Genomic DNA, 21,608 nt, shown 5'->3' with positions numbered 1-21,608 from the left:
ACTAACCAGCCATCCAACGAGCAAACATCTTTGATACTTAATCCTTCAATTCACACGTTGAACATGACAGAATTGTGCACATATCCGCCACGTGGCATTAAGGATACACGCCTTTAGTAGATGGTTTCACCAGTGGTCCAGAGACACGGGGAGCAGAGGAACTTGCGTTCTCCTTTTTTCCGCCAGAGAAATCTTTGATTTCGTGGCACCCTCAAGAAACCCAGATCCAGGCAGCTAAGCGGTTCATCTCTTTAACCTGTTTGGAACCACAGACCATAACGGTGTCGCTGTTTTTCTGAACTGCCGACAATAAGGGAGAACAGCAGAGTAAGACTTGGGATCAGTAAAATGATTTTTTTCCTTGTGAAAGTGGTAAGGAAACCAAATATGCTTCTTGCGTATTGTTTTCTTTACATTTAAGAACCACGACACGTAGTTCACTGTGAAACGGATATACTTTTTCTGCCCTTTTCCTCTTGCTTCACACTTCTTTCGATGGTTTATAAAAATCCTTCACCGCCCTCAGAAATCTTGTTGCGGTGATTTGTCCTCCTTAAGGACTTACTGAAAGAGGCAGCAGCATATCTTGTGCTGAATGACTCTTATCCGTGGCTGCCCTGTCTGGCTGCCCTTCTAGCCCTTTGGAAGGACGGGTTGTGGCAGCTTTATGCCCCTGTGGCGACTGGCCCAGGTGCTGAGCTAGTTGCCAGTAAAGTAAGTACTCTGGACTAGAGCATGTGACCCAAAGGTCACAGGCCTGTGGAAGACATGACACATCTGGCTGGAAACTCTTCGAGCTATGAGTCTCCCCCTTTCAGAGCCGGTCTTGATGAACACGGCATGTTTTAATCCCCACACCCTGACCGCACGGTGCTCTCTGGCCGTTCCCAGAAATCACTGGATCACGAGGTTATCTTGGGCCTTCTGGGCATGCTCCTAGTTTTGTGTATATATGTTTTTCAGAGGAAGCAATTGCTCCATTTCTGGTCAAACAGCTTCTAATACGCCTCAAGAGAGAGCATTAGATTTTTTCTGGCAAGGTCAAGGCGTTTAGATTTTGCAATCTGGAGAGAATTCTTTTCTGTCTGAATGACCTACGCAGTTTTGCCCTACGTTTTTGCCCTTGGCAAGGTTAAGAATATGTTTGTTCCTGAATCATTGACTCGAAGGAGTTTAATTAAAGCCGTGGGTTTTTTCTTTCTTTAGAGAAAGCCATGCAGTATCAGCAGCGGGCTTTTCTCAGTTACGGGAGAGATTCACAGGCAGACCTTCATTGAGGTGGAGATTTTCGGTGACCTGCTACCTGTTCTGATGACACGTTTCTTCTCAGATACTGGCATGTGAGAAGGCTGGCGGGGCGCGGTCTGTGCGGAGGTGTGGGTCATCCCTGGTCCTCCGCTCAGCTGGGGCTGTTGCCTGGCCCGTGGTTAGAGGGGCCGGTTTCCAAGCTGGAGAGTTGACCCTCTTAGCAGCCTGTGAAGCCGAAGGCAGCGGGCTGCGGGCAGCACGGCGGCTTCTGGTTTCCTCTGTGATGTTTCACCGGAAACGAGGAAACCGAAGCCCCCGGCCTCCTCTGCACCAATGGCTTTGCCTCCACGGGACGGCCGTCCAAAGATCGGGGTCAGAGGCCTCCTGGCAAGGACAGAACGAAACCTGGGATGTGGTCATGAGGTCACCCTGGACACTGGCACACAGGAAGTCGGTGTCACATGTCATAGCCGGCGCGTCCGCTCCTTCAGTGAGCGTGTGGTGGCTGCGTGGCCCCCGAGGGGGGTTAAACTCAGGCGGGGCTCCGAGGCCTGGCCTCCACTGTCACCCCGGTGAGCGGGCCAGGATGGTGGAACAGGAGGCAGTGCAGTGGACAAGGGCCCGGCCAGAGCTGGGAGCTGCGGCCACATCGGCGAGGACGCCGCAGACCGTTGTGTTCTCCACCCACAGCTCCGTCTTCTCGTCCAGACAGGATGCGCGGCTGCCCCTGGGCCGTCCCGCCAGGGACATGAGGCTCCCTCTGCGGTGCCCAGGCCACCCTCCCTTGTCCCATAAGGCAGCTCCTCCCTCCTCGTCTCGGGCAGCCCTGGAGAGCTCACAGCCGGAGGCCTGGGCTCGTCGTCCCCGCAGGGAAGGCTGACCGCTATTTCCCGAACTCAGGGCGCCTGGGCTGGTGCCGAGAGCGACGCTCTTGAACGTGGGTTTGGAGGCCTCCCGTGTCGCCTTCCAAAACGGCGGGAGGACAGGTTAGATGTCGGCCTTAACCGCTCCGACTGTTTTCCTTGCTCCCAGGCACCCACTTTTAAAGGCCTCAATGTGTCTGAAGTACGCAGAAGACTTCCCAGCGTTAACATCAAACAGCTCAGCAGAGGCGTAAGCCCGGACGCCTCGGCTTGGAATTCAGGAGTCTCCTCGCGCAGAGCGACAGCAAGTGCTTTAAGGGATGCGGAGTCCGGAAGATTATTTTGGAAGAAAAGCCAAGTTGCAACAGTCTTTCCTGCAAGTGAAGGCTGCAGGCCCGGGCGCAGCTGCACTGGGGGGCAGCCCGTCAGGGGTGGGGGGAGTAGACCATGGTTCCCCAGGAGGGGCCCGGCCCCACGACCGCCAGTCGGCCTCCGCCCAGGTGGGCAGGGTCCCACTCGCTCTGCTCTGGGTCCCCATGGCCAGACCTCCAGGACCCATCAAAGCCACCCAGCTCTGGTCAGAGCCATTTGCTTGGGCATCATGAAGAAATCTATTGAGAAAACCTGACGACTAAATACGAGGGAAGCCTCTGGAAGGCCTTCCATGTGAGTGACGCCTGGGGTCTGGGGGCTGTGCTTCCCGGGAGCAGAACAAGAGCCCACAAGCCTAAGGCACGGAGTCACCCTGAGCACCTCGGGGTTGGCGGGGCTGGGCTTACGGCAGGTCCCTGGAGACTTGAGGAAATAACCATGGAGTCTCAGTCTTCAGAGAGATGTTTGCAGTCACCGACTCTGACCCCTTTGCTTTCTGGGTGAGGAAGCTGAGGCCTGAGAGCAGGAACCCAGGAGCTGACGGCCAGAGCTGGGGCAGCCTCGCAGGGTCCCTGCGGGAAGCAGGCCTGACGCGCCCTCGATGCGCCGGCAGCTTCCGGATGTTTCTCTCCATCAGCACGGGGGCCCGGGGCGTCGGCAGGACAGACGGTTATTTCTGATGTTGGTGTGCTTTTCAGGCCAGGAAAGGAGGCTCAAAGCAGACACACGGAGGCTGGGCAGTGGACTCAGACCTCCCACGCGTGTTTCCATCCTTACCCTGTGCTTGTCCAGGTGCTAAGAGTCCGACTCCTTACCCCCCGAGCATCCTGGGGACAGTTGGTTGGGGGATCACAGCGGGCAGGGCGGCTCTGGACGAACCCCTGGGCACCTCCCGGGCCGGGCATCCAGGCAGTGTCCTCTCCAGGCTGCGAGGACCGGTTCCTGGGGTTTGTGGGATGCAGGCAGAGGGGCTTAAGGAAGCCAGTGAGAGCAGCTGACAGGCGTGGGAACAGGGGCTTTCCCCTCTGTTCTTCCTGCATCTCCAGGGCCCAGACGTGCAGGTGTGGGTGGGACGGGGTTTACTCGGGCGAGGCACTTGCTCCGCGCTCCCCGCCCTGGGCACCTTTCCAGCTCCTTCCATCCGCAGGCGCCAGGCGCTCTGGGTCGTGCAGTTTCCAGAGGCCCAGCCGTGCGGAGCCAGGGTGACATGATGGAGAAACCAGAGGAAAGGCTCTGCCTGTCTCCCCACGGAGCTGTCTTCCCTGTTGTATATTTGCTCCTTGATTCTGCCTTGGAATTCGTGCTTTCCCAGCTTGCTTTTGGGTATCAAATATTATTTCATGCGTGGCCTCGGGCTTCCCATCTTCCATGGTCCTCTTCCAGCCCTCAAGGTCAGCCCTGTGTCAGAATCAAGAGAAGTGTTCAGGCTCCTGGAATCAAGGGATTCCTCGCAGGGGACCCAGTCCTGGAAGCGCAGCCACAGTGCTGAGCCCACTTGTTCCTTGACGTGTAGTAGGTGGGGCTCTCCCACCCTTCCTGGTGTGTTTGTTCGGAGAGACAGACAGACAGAGAGAAGGAGGTCCGGGTGCAGGACGCCAGCCCGACATCGCTCACCGACTTTAAGTTTCTGAACCACAGGGGAAGAAGGAGGAAGCTTTCGGTCCCGAGCCGCCCGGTGGTCCTGCACCGCCATCCCCAGCCCCTGCGTCAGCCCTCCGGCCATGGCCTCACCCCACGGCTCCTGTCCCCTCCGCAAGCCCACTCCATGTGCCCTTTGTCGTATTTTCAAACCACTTCGTGCCACCTGGCCCTTCAGTGCTCTCCTGTGTCCGGGGCCGTTAACACTCCGAGAAACATAAGCTCTTTCTGGAAATACTGAAGAATGCAGCGTGCCGGAGGAAGACACAGTGAACAGACAGCAAAGGCAAAGGCCGTGGACGCCCGGCCCCCATGCTGCGTCCCTGGGGCTGCTGTGTGGACCTCGTGCATTTCTGGCCAGTTGTGTACGTGCGGGCACAGAGGTCTGTCTGGGATGAAGCTGTGGAGGGTGGGGCTGCGGCCCTTCTTCCACCAACAGAGAAGAATCGTTCTGTAAGTTTCCTGACATCCCCAAATGCCAAAGCCCTGGCCTCTGGCCCTCCGCGCCCTGCACTGCATCTGGGGTTTCTGGCAATGTCTCTGCCTCTTGGTGGAGCAGGCCTGCTTTCTGACGGCGACGTGTCCCATGGAGGAGAGGACGGGGGTCCCAGTGGCTTCGGGCACAAGGAGCACGTGGGTCCCCGCCTGCGTGCCCGCATCCCTAGTGCCAGAAAACAGGGAGCGTCCGCCCCAGCTCTCCGCACTCGGCCTGGGAGCCCAGGGCCCCCCAGAAGGCCTCTGGGGCCCAGCCCTGGCTTCCTCGAGGCTGAGTCTGGACCAGGCAAGGCCCGAGGGCCCCAGAGGTCGTGTGCCTCCAGGGGCACGGGGCCCTCTCGACCTCCCCGGGGATGGGGCTGTTTGCTTTGAGGAGCCACCGAGGGGCCCTCTGCGCCGGTGAGCACGATGGTCACAACTGAAACGCGATTCCCGTGAAACCCGGGCTCGGCGGCAGCACCCCTCTAGCCCCACTGCAGCTGTCACCTGGAGATGCGCCCCTGCCCACCCGAGGGGGCTTGACGGCAAGTCCCTCCCGGCAGCCAGCGGCCCCGGCACCGCTCCCGTGGCTGGGTCCTACGACGGGCTCGGGCCCTGGGCTCTGCGGCCGCTCTGCCAGCCTCCCCCGGACCGACGTCTGGGAGCCGACCCTTTACGTCATATGGATCCGCTCCTCCCCTGGGACCAGCCGGTCCCGCAGGCCCCTGTGGTCACACCGTCCGGTGCGGGGCAGAGGGCTCCGCGGTGGGTCTCAGCTGCGGGCACAGCTCCCGGCTGCCTGGGTCCCGCTCCCCTGGCCCCCTCTGCTTCGTTTGAAGAGGAAGATCCCCAAGCGGGTCTCCTGGGGCCCCATCCTCACCCTCGGGGCTCAGTCAGAACTAGCTTTCCTGTCGCGTGCCACGTGGTTTCAACCTCCTGCGCTTTCCCGAGGTTGGTAAGGCCGGTCGATGCCCGGGCACAGCGCCTGCTGGGGTCCCAGAGCAGAGGTCCGGGCGGGGCTGTGCCCTCCCCGCGAGCTGAGTCTGACCCGGGCTGATCGCGCGCCTCCCCCGGGGTCGCCCCAGCCCGCCGTCCACGTGGCTGTCCCTACGGTCCCTACGAGCTCCGAGGGGCAGCCGGGAAGGAGGTCCTCCCCCGGGGAAGACCAGCTGGGCTGGCGCCTGGAAGAGCTCACTCACCTCGTACTCGGCGGGCGCTCCGTGTCCGCTAGGCGCCAGTTTTCGGAGGAGACGGGACCACAGGCGGGTCAAGGCCATGGCTGCCGGCCACCTTGGGGGCCAGGCTCGCTCCAGGAGCTTGTCCTCACCCTGGTCCCACCTCCGTCTGGGCGGGACCCCCAGTCGAGGCCGCGCATCCCTCGCGAGGACGCCCCCTTCCGTCTTTGCACATTTTCCTTTGCTCGCTTCCCCTCAGGAGCTGCCCTGCTCGGTCTGACAAACGCGACTTTCCAAGACTCCCGTGGGGGGGGAGCGAGGCCCTGGCAGCACCTGCGCCGTCCCCGCGGTATGGCCGCGGCCGCCGGGCGGAGCCGTCTTACCTGATGCACGTTGCACAGCCCGGGCGGGCTGCGGGCATGAGGGGGCAGAGGGTTCCCGCTCTGCTTGAGCCACGGGACCTGCCAGAGGGACAGAGCGGCCACTGAGTCCATGTCCTCCAGCGGGTGAGCTCCTGGCGGCAGGGAGGAGGGCGGGCGAGCGGACGGTGAAGATTAGAGGATGAGGCACGTGACGGTGATGGAGGATGGACCAGCCAGTGGCCGGGGCTCAGGGGACACGGGGAGGGCAGATATCAGGGGACAGCCCCTGAGGGCTCGGGGGCAGGAGGAGGGACGACAGAGAGAAAGGAGGAAGGAGAAAGGTTTAGGGAACAGTTATTTCCAGGAGTCTATTCTGGGGGCCTATAGCTCATTATGTGACCAAATTTCCTTAAAAATGTTGCCGGCACCAGACATGTACGATTTCCAAGGCAGCTTCATGTGAAGAGCTGAAAGGGCTTTTCTGAGTCTGTAATGGGATAGATTTTACACTCTGGGGGGTTTTATTTTATTTTATTTTTCTTTTAGAGCAAGTGTGTTAGCTTCTGCTCTGGATTTACAAGTAGAAGTCTTTCCTGCTCTGTGCGGTTACCTGTGGCTCTCAGTTGGGTCCCCTCAGTCTGTTCCACAGTAGAAGGGAACCACTTCAAGAGCAACAGAGCGCTCAGAAGGCATCCTAGCCGACCACTTGGAGTTAGGCTTTCTCACGGCCGTTCTTCTTTGCTGTCGGTGGCATTTAGGAGCTTAATAGTAATATTAATAGGGACCTGAAGTTGCTTCATGAGCTTTGAACGAGCCTGAACTCTAGTGTTATAAATCTTCCTGAAGAGTATTTGCTCCTAACTGAGCGTGCTTTCTCTGTTCTATCGGCTACGAGACAGTTTCTGCCGAATCAACCAACGTTGAGGGATGTGGTGGAGAGAATAGTATTACAGGACCAACGTAAGGGGCCTGCAAGAAGTTCCTCTCTTTTGACCTGCCATAGCAAAATGGCAAGAGAGAAAGAGGGAGAGAGAGAGACAGAGACAGAGACAGAGAGCCTCATAGGGGTCAAGAGGTGAAATCAGTGTAATAGGTTTCAAGGGATGTCTTACATTGGCTACAGATGAAATGGAGTTTTAAAAACCAGGTTAATAGTCGGTTATGCATGGAAATAAGCAGTAGTTATGACACAGGAAAATATTATGCATTCTAGAAATATTACTGTAAAGTGAACACACTAGGGTTTCCAGAGGCAAATCCGTGGTGAGCGTGTACTTAGCTGTGCACCTCACAATCAATTGTCTCCGCTTGGGAGAGGCTATTTCAATACTAGCAAGAAGTACTGGCGACTTTGATGCACGGTATTGGGTACTTAAATAAGACCACTGAGTACCTGCTTAGAAGCACACCTCAGTGGATAAGCCTGTGGATTCTCTGCCTTGATGAGGCCAGGCTGTCCCCACTGAGGGTGAAAACCCTCAAAAATGGCCTGTGGTCCATGCCTACACTTGGTCCAAAGGCAAAGAATTTTCTAGTCCTCTATTTAAGACCACATCCCTTCTTAATGAAGAGGTCAATCTCTCTGCGACATTTTCAGGCAGCTCTGGGGGCTGGTGTTAAGGCCCCTCTACTGCCACCCCGGCTTCCTGGGCACTGGCCACGCAGCCTGGGGCAGGGATGGCCCACGGCTCTGAGATGGGGTGGCCCCTTGGGCGACAGACTGGCCCACGGATGCCTCCCTGACGGCTTGCCTCTCCTGCGGTGGCAGGAGGACGGAAGACAGCTCTGTCTGTCTGTGTGAGAGCAGAGGAAGGTTCTCCACCTTGCGTCCAGACGTGCTCAGGATCAAAGGGAGAGCATCTCCAGCAGAAGGAGTGGGGCACCCGCAGGGCAGGAGGAGAAAAGGCAGGAAGGCCTCTTCTGGAAGCCGCGTGTCACCCTGTCCGCCTACTACTGTTTCTCATGGAGCAGGACGCTTCCCGAGTGCTTAAGAGTGTGGTGATGTCCATAATGGAAAAACTCTAAGATAACCTATCAAACCAGAGTGTGAGAAGAGATTTCTCCAATTCTGGGATGCTAAATCCATACTTAGTGATTTCCACGAGAGATCGAGGGAGTGTTTTCTTGCCCTAATGATGAGATATTCCCTCAGATGTCAAGCTAAGCTCTCCACCAACCGGTAGGAATTGCCTGTGCCTTCTACCAAAAGGAACATCAGCGATGATGGAAAGCAACACCATAACATGGAAGTGAGTTTAACAGGAGATGAGTTAGGACAGGGTCTGGTGGCAGGGTACGGGCACAGATGAATGGGAGACAGATCGAAATTAATCCCATGTCTTTGCACTTATTTCTAGTTCACCAGCAACCCCGAACTTACCCTCAATTTCACAAACTACCTGTCATCCTTAAAAGAACCAGCCTGCCTCTACGTTCAGATTCTCCGCTGTTTCTTCTACCCCCTGGTATGTACCCTCCCAGGGAGCCCAGGCGGGGGCCGTCTTTCCTGTGCTCAATCACTCAGTAAATGCTATTGAGGGTCCCATGTCCCAGGCACAGGGGAGAATACAGTCATTTCCCCCAACGTGTACAGGACGGTGCTTTGAGAGAAACAGTAAAAGCCTCAGGCAGAACGAGAACAGTCCGCAGAAGGGTGTGCTTGGGCCGCCAGACTCACCTGTTGTGTCAGAAGGTCATGAAAATACCAGTTACACCGTGTGTAAAGTAGTAAAGGGAGGGTCACCAAAAAAGACAACTTAAAAAAATCACATGCAATTAGTCTGTTAAAATGTTTAATAAATGCATAAAAAGGAAGAAATATATAAAAAGCAAAAAGGTCATCACAAAATCAAATCGGAATACAATCACAGAAGGCAATCAGCATTAAATACATCAACATAATCTACAAACGTTTCACTCAGAGGACGCAGCCAAAGGCTGCCAACACAGGGGCGCACCATTCCGATTTCCCTCTCGCCTGGTTAAAGACAGCGGAGGAGTGAGGCCACAGGAGGACACAGCAAAGCGCTGGGAGCCGATCAGTAATGGCTCCCTAACTGATCAGGGGAATGACACGTCAGAAGGAATTCCTGTAGGAAATCTCAACAAGTGTTTGGGCGCAGAAACACATATACCCAGCATACAGGGATCTTTCTCTAGAAAGACTCTTGGCAAACGGATGTACTGAGCGGCTGGGTCGTGGCCACGTAGACGCACGTTAGCTGAGATCCGTGTTTCGTGCATCGCTGCATCGCGAGTGGACACTCTCGGCTGAAATGAGCGAGTGCAGCTCCGCCGGCCCCGACTTCAGGGCTAGACTCACACGGGGCGGGGCACCCTGCTCAGACACTGCCTGCCGTGTCCTTCCTGTCACCTCCAACTGTCACCCTCCCCGGGGGGTTACAGAATACATCGCTAACATTAGGGTGCCATGTTAACGGTGAGGAGTTGTTACCGTAGAACTAAAATGTGTTCAGTGAAATTGAAATGCAGTGGAAAAAAAGGCAGGGAACAGGACATTGTGATTAACTTGCAAGACTGCTTAGACCCCGGGGCACTGAATGACAGCAAGCGTTCTTATCCCACACGATCAAGGTTAGAGGCAGGGAGGTCATGCTGCATGCTGACGACAGACGCATGCTGAGAGCAGCAGGTTGTAAATGCAGCTCTGACTGTAGTCAACAGAGGAAAACAGGTATAACCACCAGTACAGAAACCTGCTGTAAAACACCTGTAGGAAAGCAGACTGATGCAGAGGACGGCGGTACAGGCCTGTCCCCTTGCATCCCTACTGGGGGGTGTCCGGGTGTCACATCATTGCGGCCACCCTGGCTATTGCCCAAGCTAACGGGTCACGATGTTGCTGTTAAGCCTGAGGGTACAGCGCTGGCCCCGGAGCGGCGGGTCTGACGGGTGGGTAGGTGGGGCAGCTTAGGGGACCCCCTCCACCTGCTAAAACTGACCAAACGCAGTGGCATCTCCGTCCTGACCACCCGCCCATTCCTCACAGGGCCCCAGGTTCCAGGGACTTGGAAACCTGGTTCTTAAAGGCAACAATCCGCCTTTCTTTCTTCCTGCCACAAAGGCGCGTGGTCTCGTGAATGCACGTTTCATGTACAGCTCTCTCGGAAGTATATGCCGCCTCAAGGAATTTGTGAGCGCTTTGCTCGAATGTCAACTCCCGGCCGCACAGAGGGTGGGTGTGCTGGTGCATTCCCAGGGCAGGGGGCGCTGCCGCTGCTCACCCAGGGGCCACCCCACGTGCCCTCGGAGGAGGGGGGCAGGCGACAAACAGCCCCTGTTCCGGGAGCCAAGGGCTCCCATCAGTTTCACGCGCTTCAATCCAAAGGACCTTTCTAGCACCTAATACAAGGAGGGCTCTCCTGATTTATAAACAGAGCAAAGCAGAAATAAGATCAAAACCAAAAAATAAGCCCACACCGATAAATACCGCAGGCTTCTAGGCCATTGCGGGTGTGTCACTGGGTGTAGAGTGTGTGATGCTTACTCCTCCAGTGTTTAAAAGTGAACAAAGAATCCACAGTAAGACAGGTGAGCTGAGTAAGGCTGCCAGTAAGGCCCACTGCGCATTTCCAGCAAAGCTACTCGACAGGAATGTATCCCTAGCCTGGGTTTGCAATAAGCAACTACGGATATGATTTTGCATTCGAACTCTAATGGATTTCTTTGGCATCAAAGGGCAAGGCTGCTCATTCGAAAATCTTCTTTACTCAACATACAGTAGTGAACAGAATTGATACTTCAAAAGTTCTAAATCCATTATTTAAACGTTGTTTTTATGTTTAAAAATCCTGTGAAAATGTTTTGATTTCTCTGAATCCTTGATAACCTAGCAAGACTACTTTGTGAAGTGGATGCCTACTTCTGAGGCTGGAATCTTTTCTTTGAAAATGTTGAAGAATATCAGACTTGATGCAATCAAAGTTGTACTTTTACATAAAGGAAGAAAAACAGGTATGTCTAATATATATTCATTTTGAGATGAGGTCACAACAGTCGACATAAACGCTTTCACGATTTGATTTTAACTTAACCCATTACCACCGAAATGAAGCTTGTTTTGCAATATATGCTATATCCAACTGCTTCATCTCTTCTGCACAGTTTAAATCTATTTTTCCTGTTCTTTGGGTTAAGCAGAAGAGTTTAAGGTTTCAAAACTGTCGACGCAGCATGCATACGGGGTGCTTTGCATAATAACAAGACTTGGTTAGGCAGTCAGGGTCTGGTGTGGTTTGCTAGCCGTGCTTGATAAAGCATCTCGGATGGAAATCGGCATTAGAAATAGGTGAGAGGACCCACATTTCAGGGTGAGGGAAGACTGCCCCCAACTACAGGACACTGAAGAAACCAATCAGAAAATGAATTCTATAAGCACAAAAGGTACATGGAGTTATTCACAGGAAGTCCTGCCACGTGTCACGTGACAGATCTCAGCTCCCAGCAGGTCCCCGAAAGCTCAGCGCTCCTTTAACACCACACAAAAGGCGCAGCTGACATCTGTGTTTATCTCCAACCATTTCAGGATCGTCACTAATTTTAAGAACTGTAGTTAGAGACTAAAGCAAATTCGAGAAACTCCTGAACTCCCAGTGCCCCAGTGTTGATGATGTTATAGGACCACGATGAAAGGGCCTCTGCTCCACACTCGACTCAAAGCCCCTTACAACTTCCCAAAGGCCTTTCAGAATAAGCACAGGGCACAGCCAGAAGCAAAGCTGCATCTTAGGTGTTTTGTGAGCACACCCAATAAACCAGGGGCTTTTTTGAAAAACCTCACTCCTTCCAAAATCACCCAGCTATCCAACACTCTAAACTCCAGGTGCCGCGCATGCCATGTGTTTGCTGTCGGAATGCCACTTGGGGATTAGCTTTTCAATGACGCATCAGCCACAGATGATCTCTTCACAATCTAGTCCAGAAGCCACTTTCACAAACCGGACCACAATAGGAGCAATTTTCTCCTGTGACACATTTTTATCTACAGAACATTTAAATAATGAAACTTCACAAATTCTACATTCAAATGAATGGAATAACAAACTAATACAGTTTTGATTCACAGACGCACTCATTTAATCCCTCACACTCATTTATTTCCCTAAACAACTCAGACAAAAGAGAACGTCTGCTCAAGGCGAATTTAAATTTCGAGTTTGTTCCAACGTCCTCAATCACATCATTGTTGCAAAGCAACACGAAGCTAGCGGCACTGAGTCCAGGAAAACGTTGGCAATAGCCCAATGTGGAGCCCCGAAGCGGGGGCAGCAGAAGCCACGTCAGCCCTAAAGCCCCCAAGCATAAGACACAAAAGACCACAGTGCCCACGTCCACACCACCCTGGAGATGTGAATTCAGAACGTCCTCCTTTCCCGGACCACATCCTGACCGCATCCCTGGTGAGCAGGGGAGAGAGGGTGGAAAAATCGAAAGCCGTGACCCAGGCCCCTCCCAGGAACCCGTAAGCATCTCCAGCAAGGACAGCACGTTTCCCCAGACAGCACGGAGGCTGTACTCCCTCTAACGGCTGAGTTCACCTGCAGAGTCCCTTCCTTTTCTGCTTACACCACCTGGGAGGCACGACCTGCATGCGCCTCTACTCCTCAGAGCTCACCTTGCCTGAGCCCCGCTTGGGTGCACCCCTGTCCGCGCCAAAGAAGCGGCCGAGGGAGTCGAGGATGCCCGTGTCCCTGTGTCTGGGGAGGAAGCCGTGCCTGGCGTGGTCCATGGTGCTTGCCGAGGCCAGGTACTTGGATCTCTGGGAGGGTCTCTTCTGAGCCGCCATCACATCCAGGCCCTCGGGAGCAGCTGCGCTGTCTTCTTGGATGGTCTGGAGCTCGTCTGACTCTGAGGGCCGGTCTTTGAAGGTGTTGTCCTCCCTCCCTGGGGCATCTCGGGAAAAGAGGCGGATCAAATGGGGGCGGCCCCCGGGGTCAGCTGGGTTGGCATCCGGCCAGGCATTCTTCGGGCCCGCTGTGCGCTTGGAGTCTGTCACCGCTGTGTCCTGCAAGGGCATCCCATTGTTCTGGTCCACATCTGCAAACAACAGTGAGATATGAATACGGCTGTGCAAAGCGGGGCACGGACAATGCTGCTTTCTTCCCGGGCTGGGGAACCGGCCGTCTCCTATCAAATCCACAGGGTGCGCAGGCGCCAGGAGCTCCACGCGGCCCCGGACTGCCTTGGGCAGAGCCCATCCGGCCCGAGCATCCTGGCGGCGGCTCTCTGTCTCAGAGGCCCTGGGAATTGTCTCAGGTGCTCCAGATCCGGCACTGGGCCTTCCCGAGCAAACAGGGCCAGGCACACAATCTCCCCTAGGTGCTGCCACGCCTGCCCTGGGGGGCTCCAGGGTTGCAGGTGCCTTGACGGCACGTTTGTCATCTAAAAGGCTACTGGTGCCTAAGCAAAGCGTGTTGGGAGCACTTATTTGACAAAAGGTATTTTTAGCATTCTTGCTAAAAGTGGAACTGCCCACACCTTTTGCAATTCATGCCTTAAAGAAATGGGGCATTTAGAACTCTTCAGTACCCGGAGTCCACGAGAGGCCTCTTGCATGAGAGAGCTGCTTGTTCAGGACACTTTGGTTTGGCTTCTCCTCTGTACGCAGCAGCAATCAGAAAGTTTAAGTGGAGACGGGGTAGTTCACGTGGCGCACCGTCCTCCCTTAGCTTTTTACAAAAATACACAGGATTTCTCTCGAGAATGACAATACCTCCATCTTGCTCTCAGTTACCACGGGTGGGTATAAATGAATGTCATGTAGTTAGGTTCTTCTCCAAGGTTTATTACTTACCTATGGCAAATGTGGCTTTACTCACACTATCCATCCATCAAACTGCCCAGAAGTCTATGTACTAGCATTTACCAGCAGCATCCGACCACCCACCCATCCATCCATCCATCCACTATCCACCCATCCATCCACTAACCACCCGTCCATCCACTTATCCACCCGTCTGTCTACTTATCCACCCGTCCATCCATCCTTCCATCCACTTATCCACCGGTCCATCTACTTGTCCACCCGTCCATCCATCCTTCCATCCACTTATCCACCCGTCCATCCACTTATCCACCGGTCCATCCACTTATCCACCCGTCCATCCGCCCACCCAGCCACCCATCCTTACCAAGCACCTAGCAAGTGTCATGTCCCCTGCACTAGGCGAACAAGATATGGTCCTTGTCGCATGAACACAGATGAAAACGAACGTTATGGGTTGAATAATGTCCCCCCCAAATGGTGTGTCTACATCCTCGTCCCCAGTACCTGTGAATGTGAACTTATTTGAGGGTTAGGTCTTTTGCAGATGTAATCTAGTTACGATGGGGTCTCACTAGAGTAGAGTGGGCCCTGACCCAATGACCAGTGTCCCTGTGAGAAGAGGGGGATTTGGACGCAGACACACACACACAGAGGCCACGTGGCATGGAAGCAGACCGTGGCCTGGTGTGTGTACAAGACAGGGTTGCCGGGAACACGGGGAGGCAGGTGACCCGGGGCAGACCCTCTCCCCGAGTCTTCGGGGAGAGCACTGCCCTGCCCACACCTGGGAACCGAGAGGGTAGAAATTCCTATTGTTTTCAGCCGCCCAGTTTGCGGTCATTTGTGTGGCTGCCACAGGACACAGACACAATGCGTAGTTTCATGTTGAGTAATGGTGTGAAAAGAAACAGCAGGATAAGGGGCATCAGGAAGGCCCCCTGAGGGGACCGCTGGATGACACGGGAGTGTGGGCCAAGGACGGGGCTGGGGGTGGCAGGGTGGCCGGGGGGTGGGGGGACGGACTTCTGCAGAGAAGGACGCCCAGGACAGGGTCCTCAGGAACGAGCTTGGCCTGTTCCCTGGGGAGAAGCAGGAAGGCCTGGAGCCCGAGCGTGCAAGGCTTAAGGTGCTGAGCGGGAAGGGGGGTAGATGGGGAAGGGGGATGGTGGGGGGAGGGGGCGAGGGGATGATGGAGGAAAGGGGAGGGGATGGTGGAGGGAAGAGGTGAGAGGAGAAGGATTCAAGACAGGCCAGCCAGACTATGCAGGGCTTCAAGGGCTGAGGCAAAGGGTTTTCTTCGCAGAAAGTGCCCAGAGACAGCCAAGGACTGGGGTGTGGGTGGGACCAGACTTCAAGGGAGGAGAAGGCTCGGCCTGCAGGGTGAGTGCAGGTGGGAGGGGCTATGGTCAAGGGAGAGGTAGGGCGCAGGGCCAAGGTCATGTCCTTGGGGTGCCAGGAAGGAACGGCACGTGTCTGGGGGATGATTGCAACAGGGTCTTTCCTTTTGTTACATGTATGCGGGGGAGTTTTTATATCTACAACCCCTACTTCCACAAATATATAAATAACAAAACCCGAGGGATTCCACACTCCTTTAACAAAGTCACAGGGGTCAAGAGACTGTCCCGTGGGTGACACTCATCGTGCAGTCAGTATATTGACTTCTGTTTCCAAAGCAGAGTAACTGGCTCCCAAGGGGTATCATAAACGTTTGCCGGAGACCAAGTACCAGGCAAACAGCCAGACCCTGTGATCCCGGGGTCTTTTTTCTGCTGCTAAGAGGGTGCACACAGCTCTCAGGTGTGCCTAACGCCGGCCACGCTACAGGCCTTACAAATATGCCACGTCTTTTATGACCACTGGTTACTTGAACCACATGAGAACACCGATATTTATCACATATCCAATCCCTCACTGTATCGCAGCAACGTGAAAAAGCACCATGAAGAATGCTGTGGCCGGCGCAAAGCTGTAGATTTTTGCAGGGATGCAATCCTGATTTATAGGTTGCAACAGAAAGAGCCTGATTTTCAAGCTGTGCTTTAGATTCTGTGGCTGACATAAATTAATGCAAATGTAAAGGGGAAACAGTCGCTATATTGTACATGATTAAATGCATTAACGAAACACAAGCGCCTCTGAATGCTAATATTTTTACAACAGTTGGCTTTTGTGTCTCTGAATATGGGTGTTTGTGAGGCACAGAGAAGGGCGTTTGTGTCCTGAAAGTAGCTTCTCCCAGGACGCAAGGAGCACAGGGAGAAGCTAAAATCTGTGGATCTGCAGCATTTTGGGTTAGGACAAGGGCAGTTTCAATTTGTCAATTAATAACAGCTTTAATCGAGTTAAAGCCCAGGGCAGAGTTCTTTAGACTCTGCCTGGAGCAAAGCCTCTACTGCACAATGTGAGAGGCACAGGTCTGGCTCTACTGCCCAAACATGCACTTATAATCCTCTATTACTGTACAAATTCTACAGGAAGTTGCACAAATGTCTTAAAAAACCCCACCTCCATCTAATGGCTAAAATGACCTCAGGAAACTTAGGGAAGTGCACTGGACTTCTGGGGGTGGAGATATTAAATCACGAATTGCTCCCTGGACCGTCTCTAAGGAGCAGAGGACGTCACCGGCTGGAGGGTGGCTTCTGGGGCCTTCAGAGACCCCCCCACAGAGCAGGATGGCGACCTTGGGGCGGTGTTTACTCTTTAGAGCAACTCACAGGTGTCACCACCCGAGGGAGGCTCCAGCCCAAGGTCTCGGCAGCATTACTCGGGCCTGTGGGTCCTCAGCGTCCCACCTGCCCAGAAACAGGGCTTGCAGGGCGTCACCGAGAAGGGCCCTGGAGGCTGAGCTTGACCCCCGTGCTCCGCAGCAAGGGCCCCGAGCCGCCTTTGGTATCTGCGGTCCTGAACGGGGAGGGGCAGCCACGTGCTGGCCTCCGGCACCTCGAGCCCGTTTCAGCAGCACACGCAGGGATCAGGCATGCTGGGTGCGCCCCAGGGCCACCCCTCCGGTAAATGCAGTGTCCGGTCACAGCCCACAGGGAAAGCTGAGCGCTCGCTGATGCTCTGGGCATACCAGCAACCCCGCGAGGCAGGTCGTTTTACCAGCCCTTTTACTCATGTGGGGAAACCGAGGCGGAGAAAAGTGAAACAGGACTCGACGGAGGCGGTGATGTTCATTCTGGGTCCCCAGCTGCCGTCTACGTTCTGCCGACCGCAGACCATCCCCAGCTGGGCGCCCCGCAAGCCTGCACCAGCCCCTGCTGGCTTGAACTGGCACTAGGTTTTGCCTCTCAGGGTCACATGTAACTGCAGATGACCGATGGCTAAAACGTTTCTGTTTAACAGAGGGACTGACCGGGAGAGATGGAGGGACATCCTAGAGCGCTGCCATCCTGAGCTAAGAGCCCAGCCTGGGCCCTTCCTGCAAGACACGGCCCTGGAAGCCCCCAGCACTCTGCGGGGCTCCGTTCCCCCCCACCCTGACCTGCACGCATACATCTGCCCACAATTTACTACATCAGCTGCTCTTGGCAGAATATGTTAATGACTGTTAACACCCAAAAAAGCTGAGTTGAGGAAGCCTGAAAATCATTATTTTCTATGATTCCATATCATTTTTGCTATAACCAGAAAACGACACACACCACATATTCATATAAGATCATCTCAAATTGTGATGATGAAGTGAATCTTGTTCTATATTTAAATACGACTGTTTTTACCTAGACTGTGTGTCTTATGCTTTTTTCCATCACAGCCATGGAAATCATATTCCATCACCAACTTTCATCAAAACCACATGTATGCGTGCACGCGTGTGTGCGTACAAACGTGAGGACACACACAGATGCCAAGGCGCACCCCAGACCCAGAAAGTCAGAAGCCATAGGATGGCCCCCCATTCTGCATTTTTCTTTTTTTTAACAGGCCGGGGTGGAGTGGGCAGTGAGTTATTCATTCTCCCAGTAACTAGGTTTGCCCTTTAACCGAGCAGTGTACGCGGTCAGTGACACCTCCTGTTCACCCAAGCTCAGAGCACGTAATTATCAGGGAAGTTCACTGTCAAAGATGCTGATGACCTGGAGCGCGTGGTGGTGTCGGGTGTCTGCCACCCTCGGTGTCCGGTGTCCTGTGGCCCTGAGTGCTCTCGTCGGGAAGCCGCGCCTGCGGGGACAGCACTTGTCCCGCTGGAACTCAGGGCTTTTCCCAGCTTTGGGCTGACCCGGGCGGGCAGCTCTGTTCCCACCACCATGGGAACATCCTGAGTCTATCAGGAGGGGTCAGCGTGAGCATGGGCTGCGGCTTCACCTTCTGAGTTTGCCCGTTTCTCCAAATGCCACAGGCTCTCAGGTCAACAGGAATAGAAAGGATGTATTCAGTTTCTCAGGCAGGGCTGTATCGCTCATCAAACCAGAACAACACATAATACAGAAATCCCCTCCGTGAGTGTGTCAGTCTGTTAAAGTTAACGACAAAATGAAAACCTTCTATCAATAAGATAGAAGTTTCTTCTTTTCACTAAAATTAATTTAACATTTCTTCCTATGATTAGAGAGGGATCGATCGTAAGGGATCATCCTTCCATAAGGAATCGTCAGGGAAGTTCAATAAAATTTCATCTTCACGGCTGATCAGATCTTTAATGAGACTGGAAACGGTAAAAATGACCATCACTCACCCAATTAGAGGTTTTGCCAATAACAGACTTTAAAAATGTGTGGTAGAGGCTTAGCCCACTGCAAAGCATCACTGTGGGTTTGTTTACAGGCATCATTCCCATCTCAACAGGAGGTTCCCAGACTTCACAGACCAGTAAAATAGTAAAAATTGGGGGTGAGGTCTTCACACTGGCATATCCAGAGCTTCGAGAAGCTTTTATTTTATTTACAGCTAAGCTATAAAGAGAAAACAAGTAACTACCACGTACTAGCCTACATTTCACTAAAGAAAGAAAGGGAATTTGGGTATCAAAAGAACAGGAAAGGCATCATCTCAGAATAAAGGGCCGGGCCATGTCTTCAGGTCACTTTTTGACCCAAGAGGCTGCATCTGTCCACAGACGCCTCACAGGCCCACCTCGAGTGGAGGCTCTGGGTCCAGCGCTGCTGGTGGCCTCCTGGGAGGGGCAGGGCTGGGACGCGCCAGGGTTCCAACAGACTCCCCCCGACCCGTGCAGACGTCCCAAAACCCGAACACCATGCTGCCTCTACTGAACCCCTCAGAGCTTCTCGCTTTGCCACCGACCTCTAACAAGCTCCCACAGAGGGGCTTTCAGTATATATTATACATATACACTTTTCCCCCGCATGACATCCACTCAGATATTTTGATAGAAAATAAAATCTGTTTCTTCATTTTGAGGGATCAGACTCACTGGCTGTACCTACATTTTTTTTGCTTGGTTTTAAAAACAATTGTTTTTGGTGGCCTATCTAATTAGGTTTGTAGCCCAGACGATAATTTTAGTTGACTATTTTAAATTACAGAAGGAAAAAAAATCACCCAGAAACTAAAGTCACAATTGAACTGATTTGCTAGGTCTGTCCCCCATCACAGGGATTTTTCCTGGCTCAAAACCATGGATTTCCAGTTTACTGTCTCTGCCACTTCTTCCTGGTGGGTCTGACAAAGACAGTGTACCCGGCTACAATCTCCTATAGAGGCCCCATAGAAGCCCACCGCAAGTTGCTTCCTGGTTACCTTTTATAGGGCCTGAAGTAGAGACGATTGTCTAAGGAATTGCTGGGGTTCGTACAGTTCACGTCCAAGCTGCCGGCACCAGGGCTCCTAGGAGCTCAGGCAGTGCTCAGGAGGTCACCGGGACCCCGCCGTCCCAATCCTTTCCCTCCTGTAACGTCGTGTGATACCCGAGGCAGAAATTACCCAGAGCCTGAGCACCCCAGCGACCTTGCATGGAATGGGGTGGTCACCCTCCTGGGTGGGGAGGGCACTGAGCCACAGTGGGGACGGGGCTCTGGGGCACTTGCGCACTTTCCGCTAGATGCACAGGGGCAGAAGTTAGAGCGGCTGTGAGCCCCGCTGCCCTGGCGCACTGCACAGTTTTCCCCTAAAGTGATTCGCAACCTGGTTTCCCAGCTTATAGTCGCTTTAGGAAGTATTATCCAAAAAGAAATCCATAAGCCCAAAAGCACCAAAGGTGCTACTTTCATAACTGTTCATAGGAATCCTTCGTTTCTAAGGAACAGATGGAAGGAACTCTCACTGTGGAATCCATAAAATGGAGGAAATCTTCAGTGTTTTGATCTTTGATTTGCTGTTTTTAAACTCATGCTTTATAACTTATATTGTTCTTCCATATTTTTCCCATCAGATGTCATCTTAAAGATCATTGAGACCATCGACATCATTGTAAAATGTAGATTAGCACGACTGACACTATTTCAGGCCCTCTCTCACTGGGACCAGTTGACCTGGCAAATGTGTGACCCCAAGGTCAAGCCCTTCAGGGCGGGTGACCTGAATCAGAAGGGGAGAGGAAATCTGAGGTCACACGGCCTTCTTGAGAGTCAAGAAGAACTTAAGGGATACAGAGATGGTTGTAAGAACGAAAGAAAAGTTATCCAATACTTCAGCCCATTGCAGAAGAGGTCTTATTTCCAAAAAACCACAAGAAGGTGATTGGGTTTCCTACAGCTCAGGAACAAGGAGGCAGGAGCTCAGAACTCGAAACTGAAATAGACAACACAACTGTCCTCCAGTGGCCTTTGGAAATTTCGCTTCTCAGCTGGCTCCTGTGGTGGGGAGATGGTTTGGATCTGCTGCTGCAGGATTCTTGCCCGAGGCAGCTTTGCGGACATGCAGTAGCCGCCGCAGAGCCTCCTGCCCTGCCCGTCCCCTCCCGGCCCATCAGTGACCACGCAGAACCTTGGCCTCCTTCTGCAGAAACAGGCTCCAGCTCCACCCACCCCCGCCCCCACTGCCTGCCAAGCAGAAATTCTGTATCAGGGAAGCTACAGAAAAAGGAGGTGGACATCGTTTCATCTGGTAGGCCTGAGTCCTGGCCGGGATTCTCATTTTTGGTTGATGGTATGAAGTTGGTCGAGTTTCCACGTAACTTTCCTCTGGGCCTGCTGATACGTGTTACCTGACAGAAGAACATCTTGGGCCATCTCACGTGACCATCCACATAAGAAAGCACCGTGCCTGTCCCGTCTGTGGACCGTCAGCCCCTCTCCATCCTGCGGGTGGAGGTACCGCACCGGCCGCCAGGCATGGGGTCTGCTGGGCTCGGCCTGAACGCGCACCCAGCGTCCTTCCTCCCGAAGCAGCCTGCCCGGAAAGGCCAGGCATCGGCCACGGGGAGCAGCCCGCAGGCTCTGCAGCGCCTGTCCTTCAAGGGGCTGCCTTAAACCGACGGCCACAACCAGGCTGTGAGCTCAGGGCCTTGGGCAGAACCTCACGTTAACGCGACAGGGACAGGCGTGCGGTCCGGGGGGTGGGGTGGGGGGAAGGGCAGGAGGGAGCCGCCCCTTACAATCACCCGCTGCCCTTGGCCTGCGACCCTCTGAGCAGGGCCAGGCCCCTCTCTGCAGGGGAGCTGGCCACGCCCCTGGGCCCGTGGAGCCCTGGAATTTGCCAGCGTGGGCCAGGGGAAGAGGACCCTCCTTGTGTGTGGAATACTTCTGTTCCTGGCACGCTGCACTCAGGGTCACCAGGGAGGGCG

At 54.1% G+C, this 21,608-nt stretch overlaps 1 protein-coding gene and 1 long non-coding RNA gene across 7 annotated transcripts in view; one reads left to right on the top strand and one right to left on the bottom strand.

Annotated features, from left to right (window-relative positions):
* Nucleotides 1-21,366, top strand: part of LOC125961196 (uncharacterized) — a 42,301-nt gene extending 20,935 nt beyond the window's left edge. For both annotated transcript variants that reach the window (XR_007471567.1, XR_007471566.1), the window contains one exon: nt 20,256-21,366. This is a non-coding gene — a long non-coding RNA (uncharacterized LOC125961196). The remainder of the gene's footprint in view (nt 1-20,255) is intronic.
* MBP (myelin basic protein) overlaps nt 1-21,608 on the bottom strand; it is a 121,681-nt gene that overhangs the window by 29,832 nt on the left and 70,241 nt on the right. For 3 of the 5 annotated variants that reach the window (XM_033406130.2, XM_049697668.1, XM_033406131.2), the window contains exon 4: nt 12,767-13,188. In XM_033406130.2, the coding sequence (XP_033262021.1) occupies nt 12,767-13,188 (422 nt within the window). Of the gene's footprint in view, nt 1-6,153; nt 6,232-12,766; nt 13,189-21,608 lie in introns of all 5 variants that reach the window. The other 2 variants (XM_033406129.2, XM_049697667.1) reach the window with 1 other exon arrangement.

The sequence above is a fragment of the Orcinus orca genome, chromosome 15 (genome assembly GCF_937001465.1).
Source record: "Orcinus orca chromosome 15, mOrcOrc1.1, whole genome shotgun sequence".
NCBI lineage: Eukaryota > Metazoa > Chordata > Mammalia > Artiodactyla > Delphinidae > Orcinus > Orcinus orca.
Note: the sequence above shows the minus strand (reverse complement) of the source record. Positions and strands in the feature narration are given on the sequence as shown.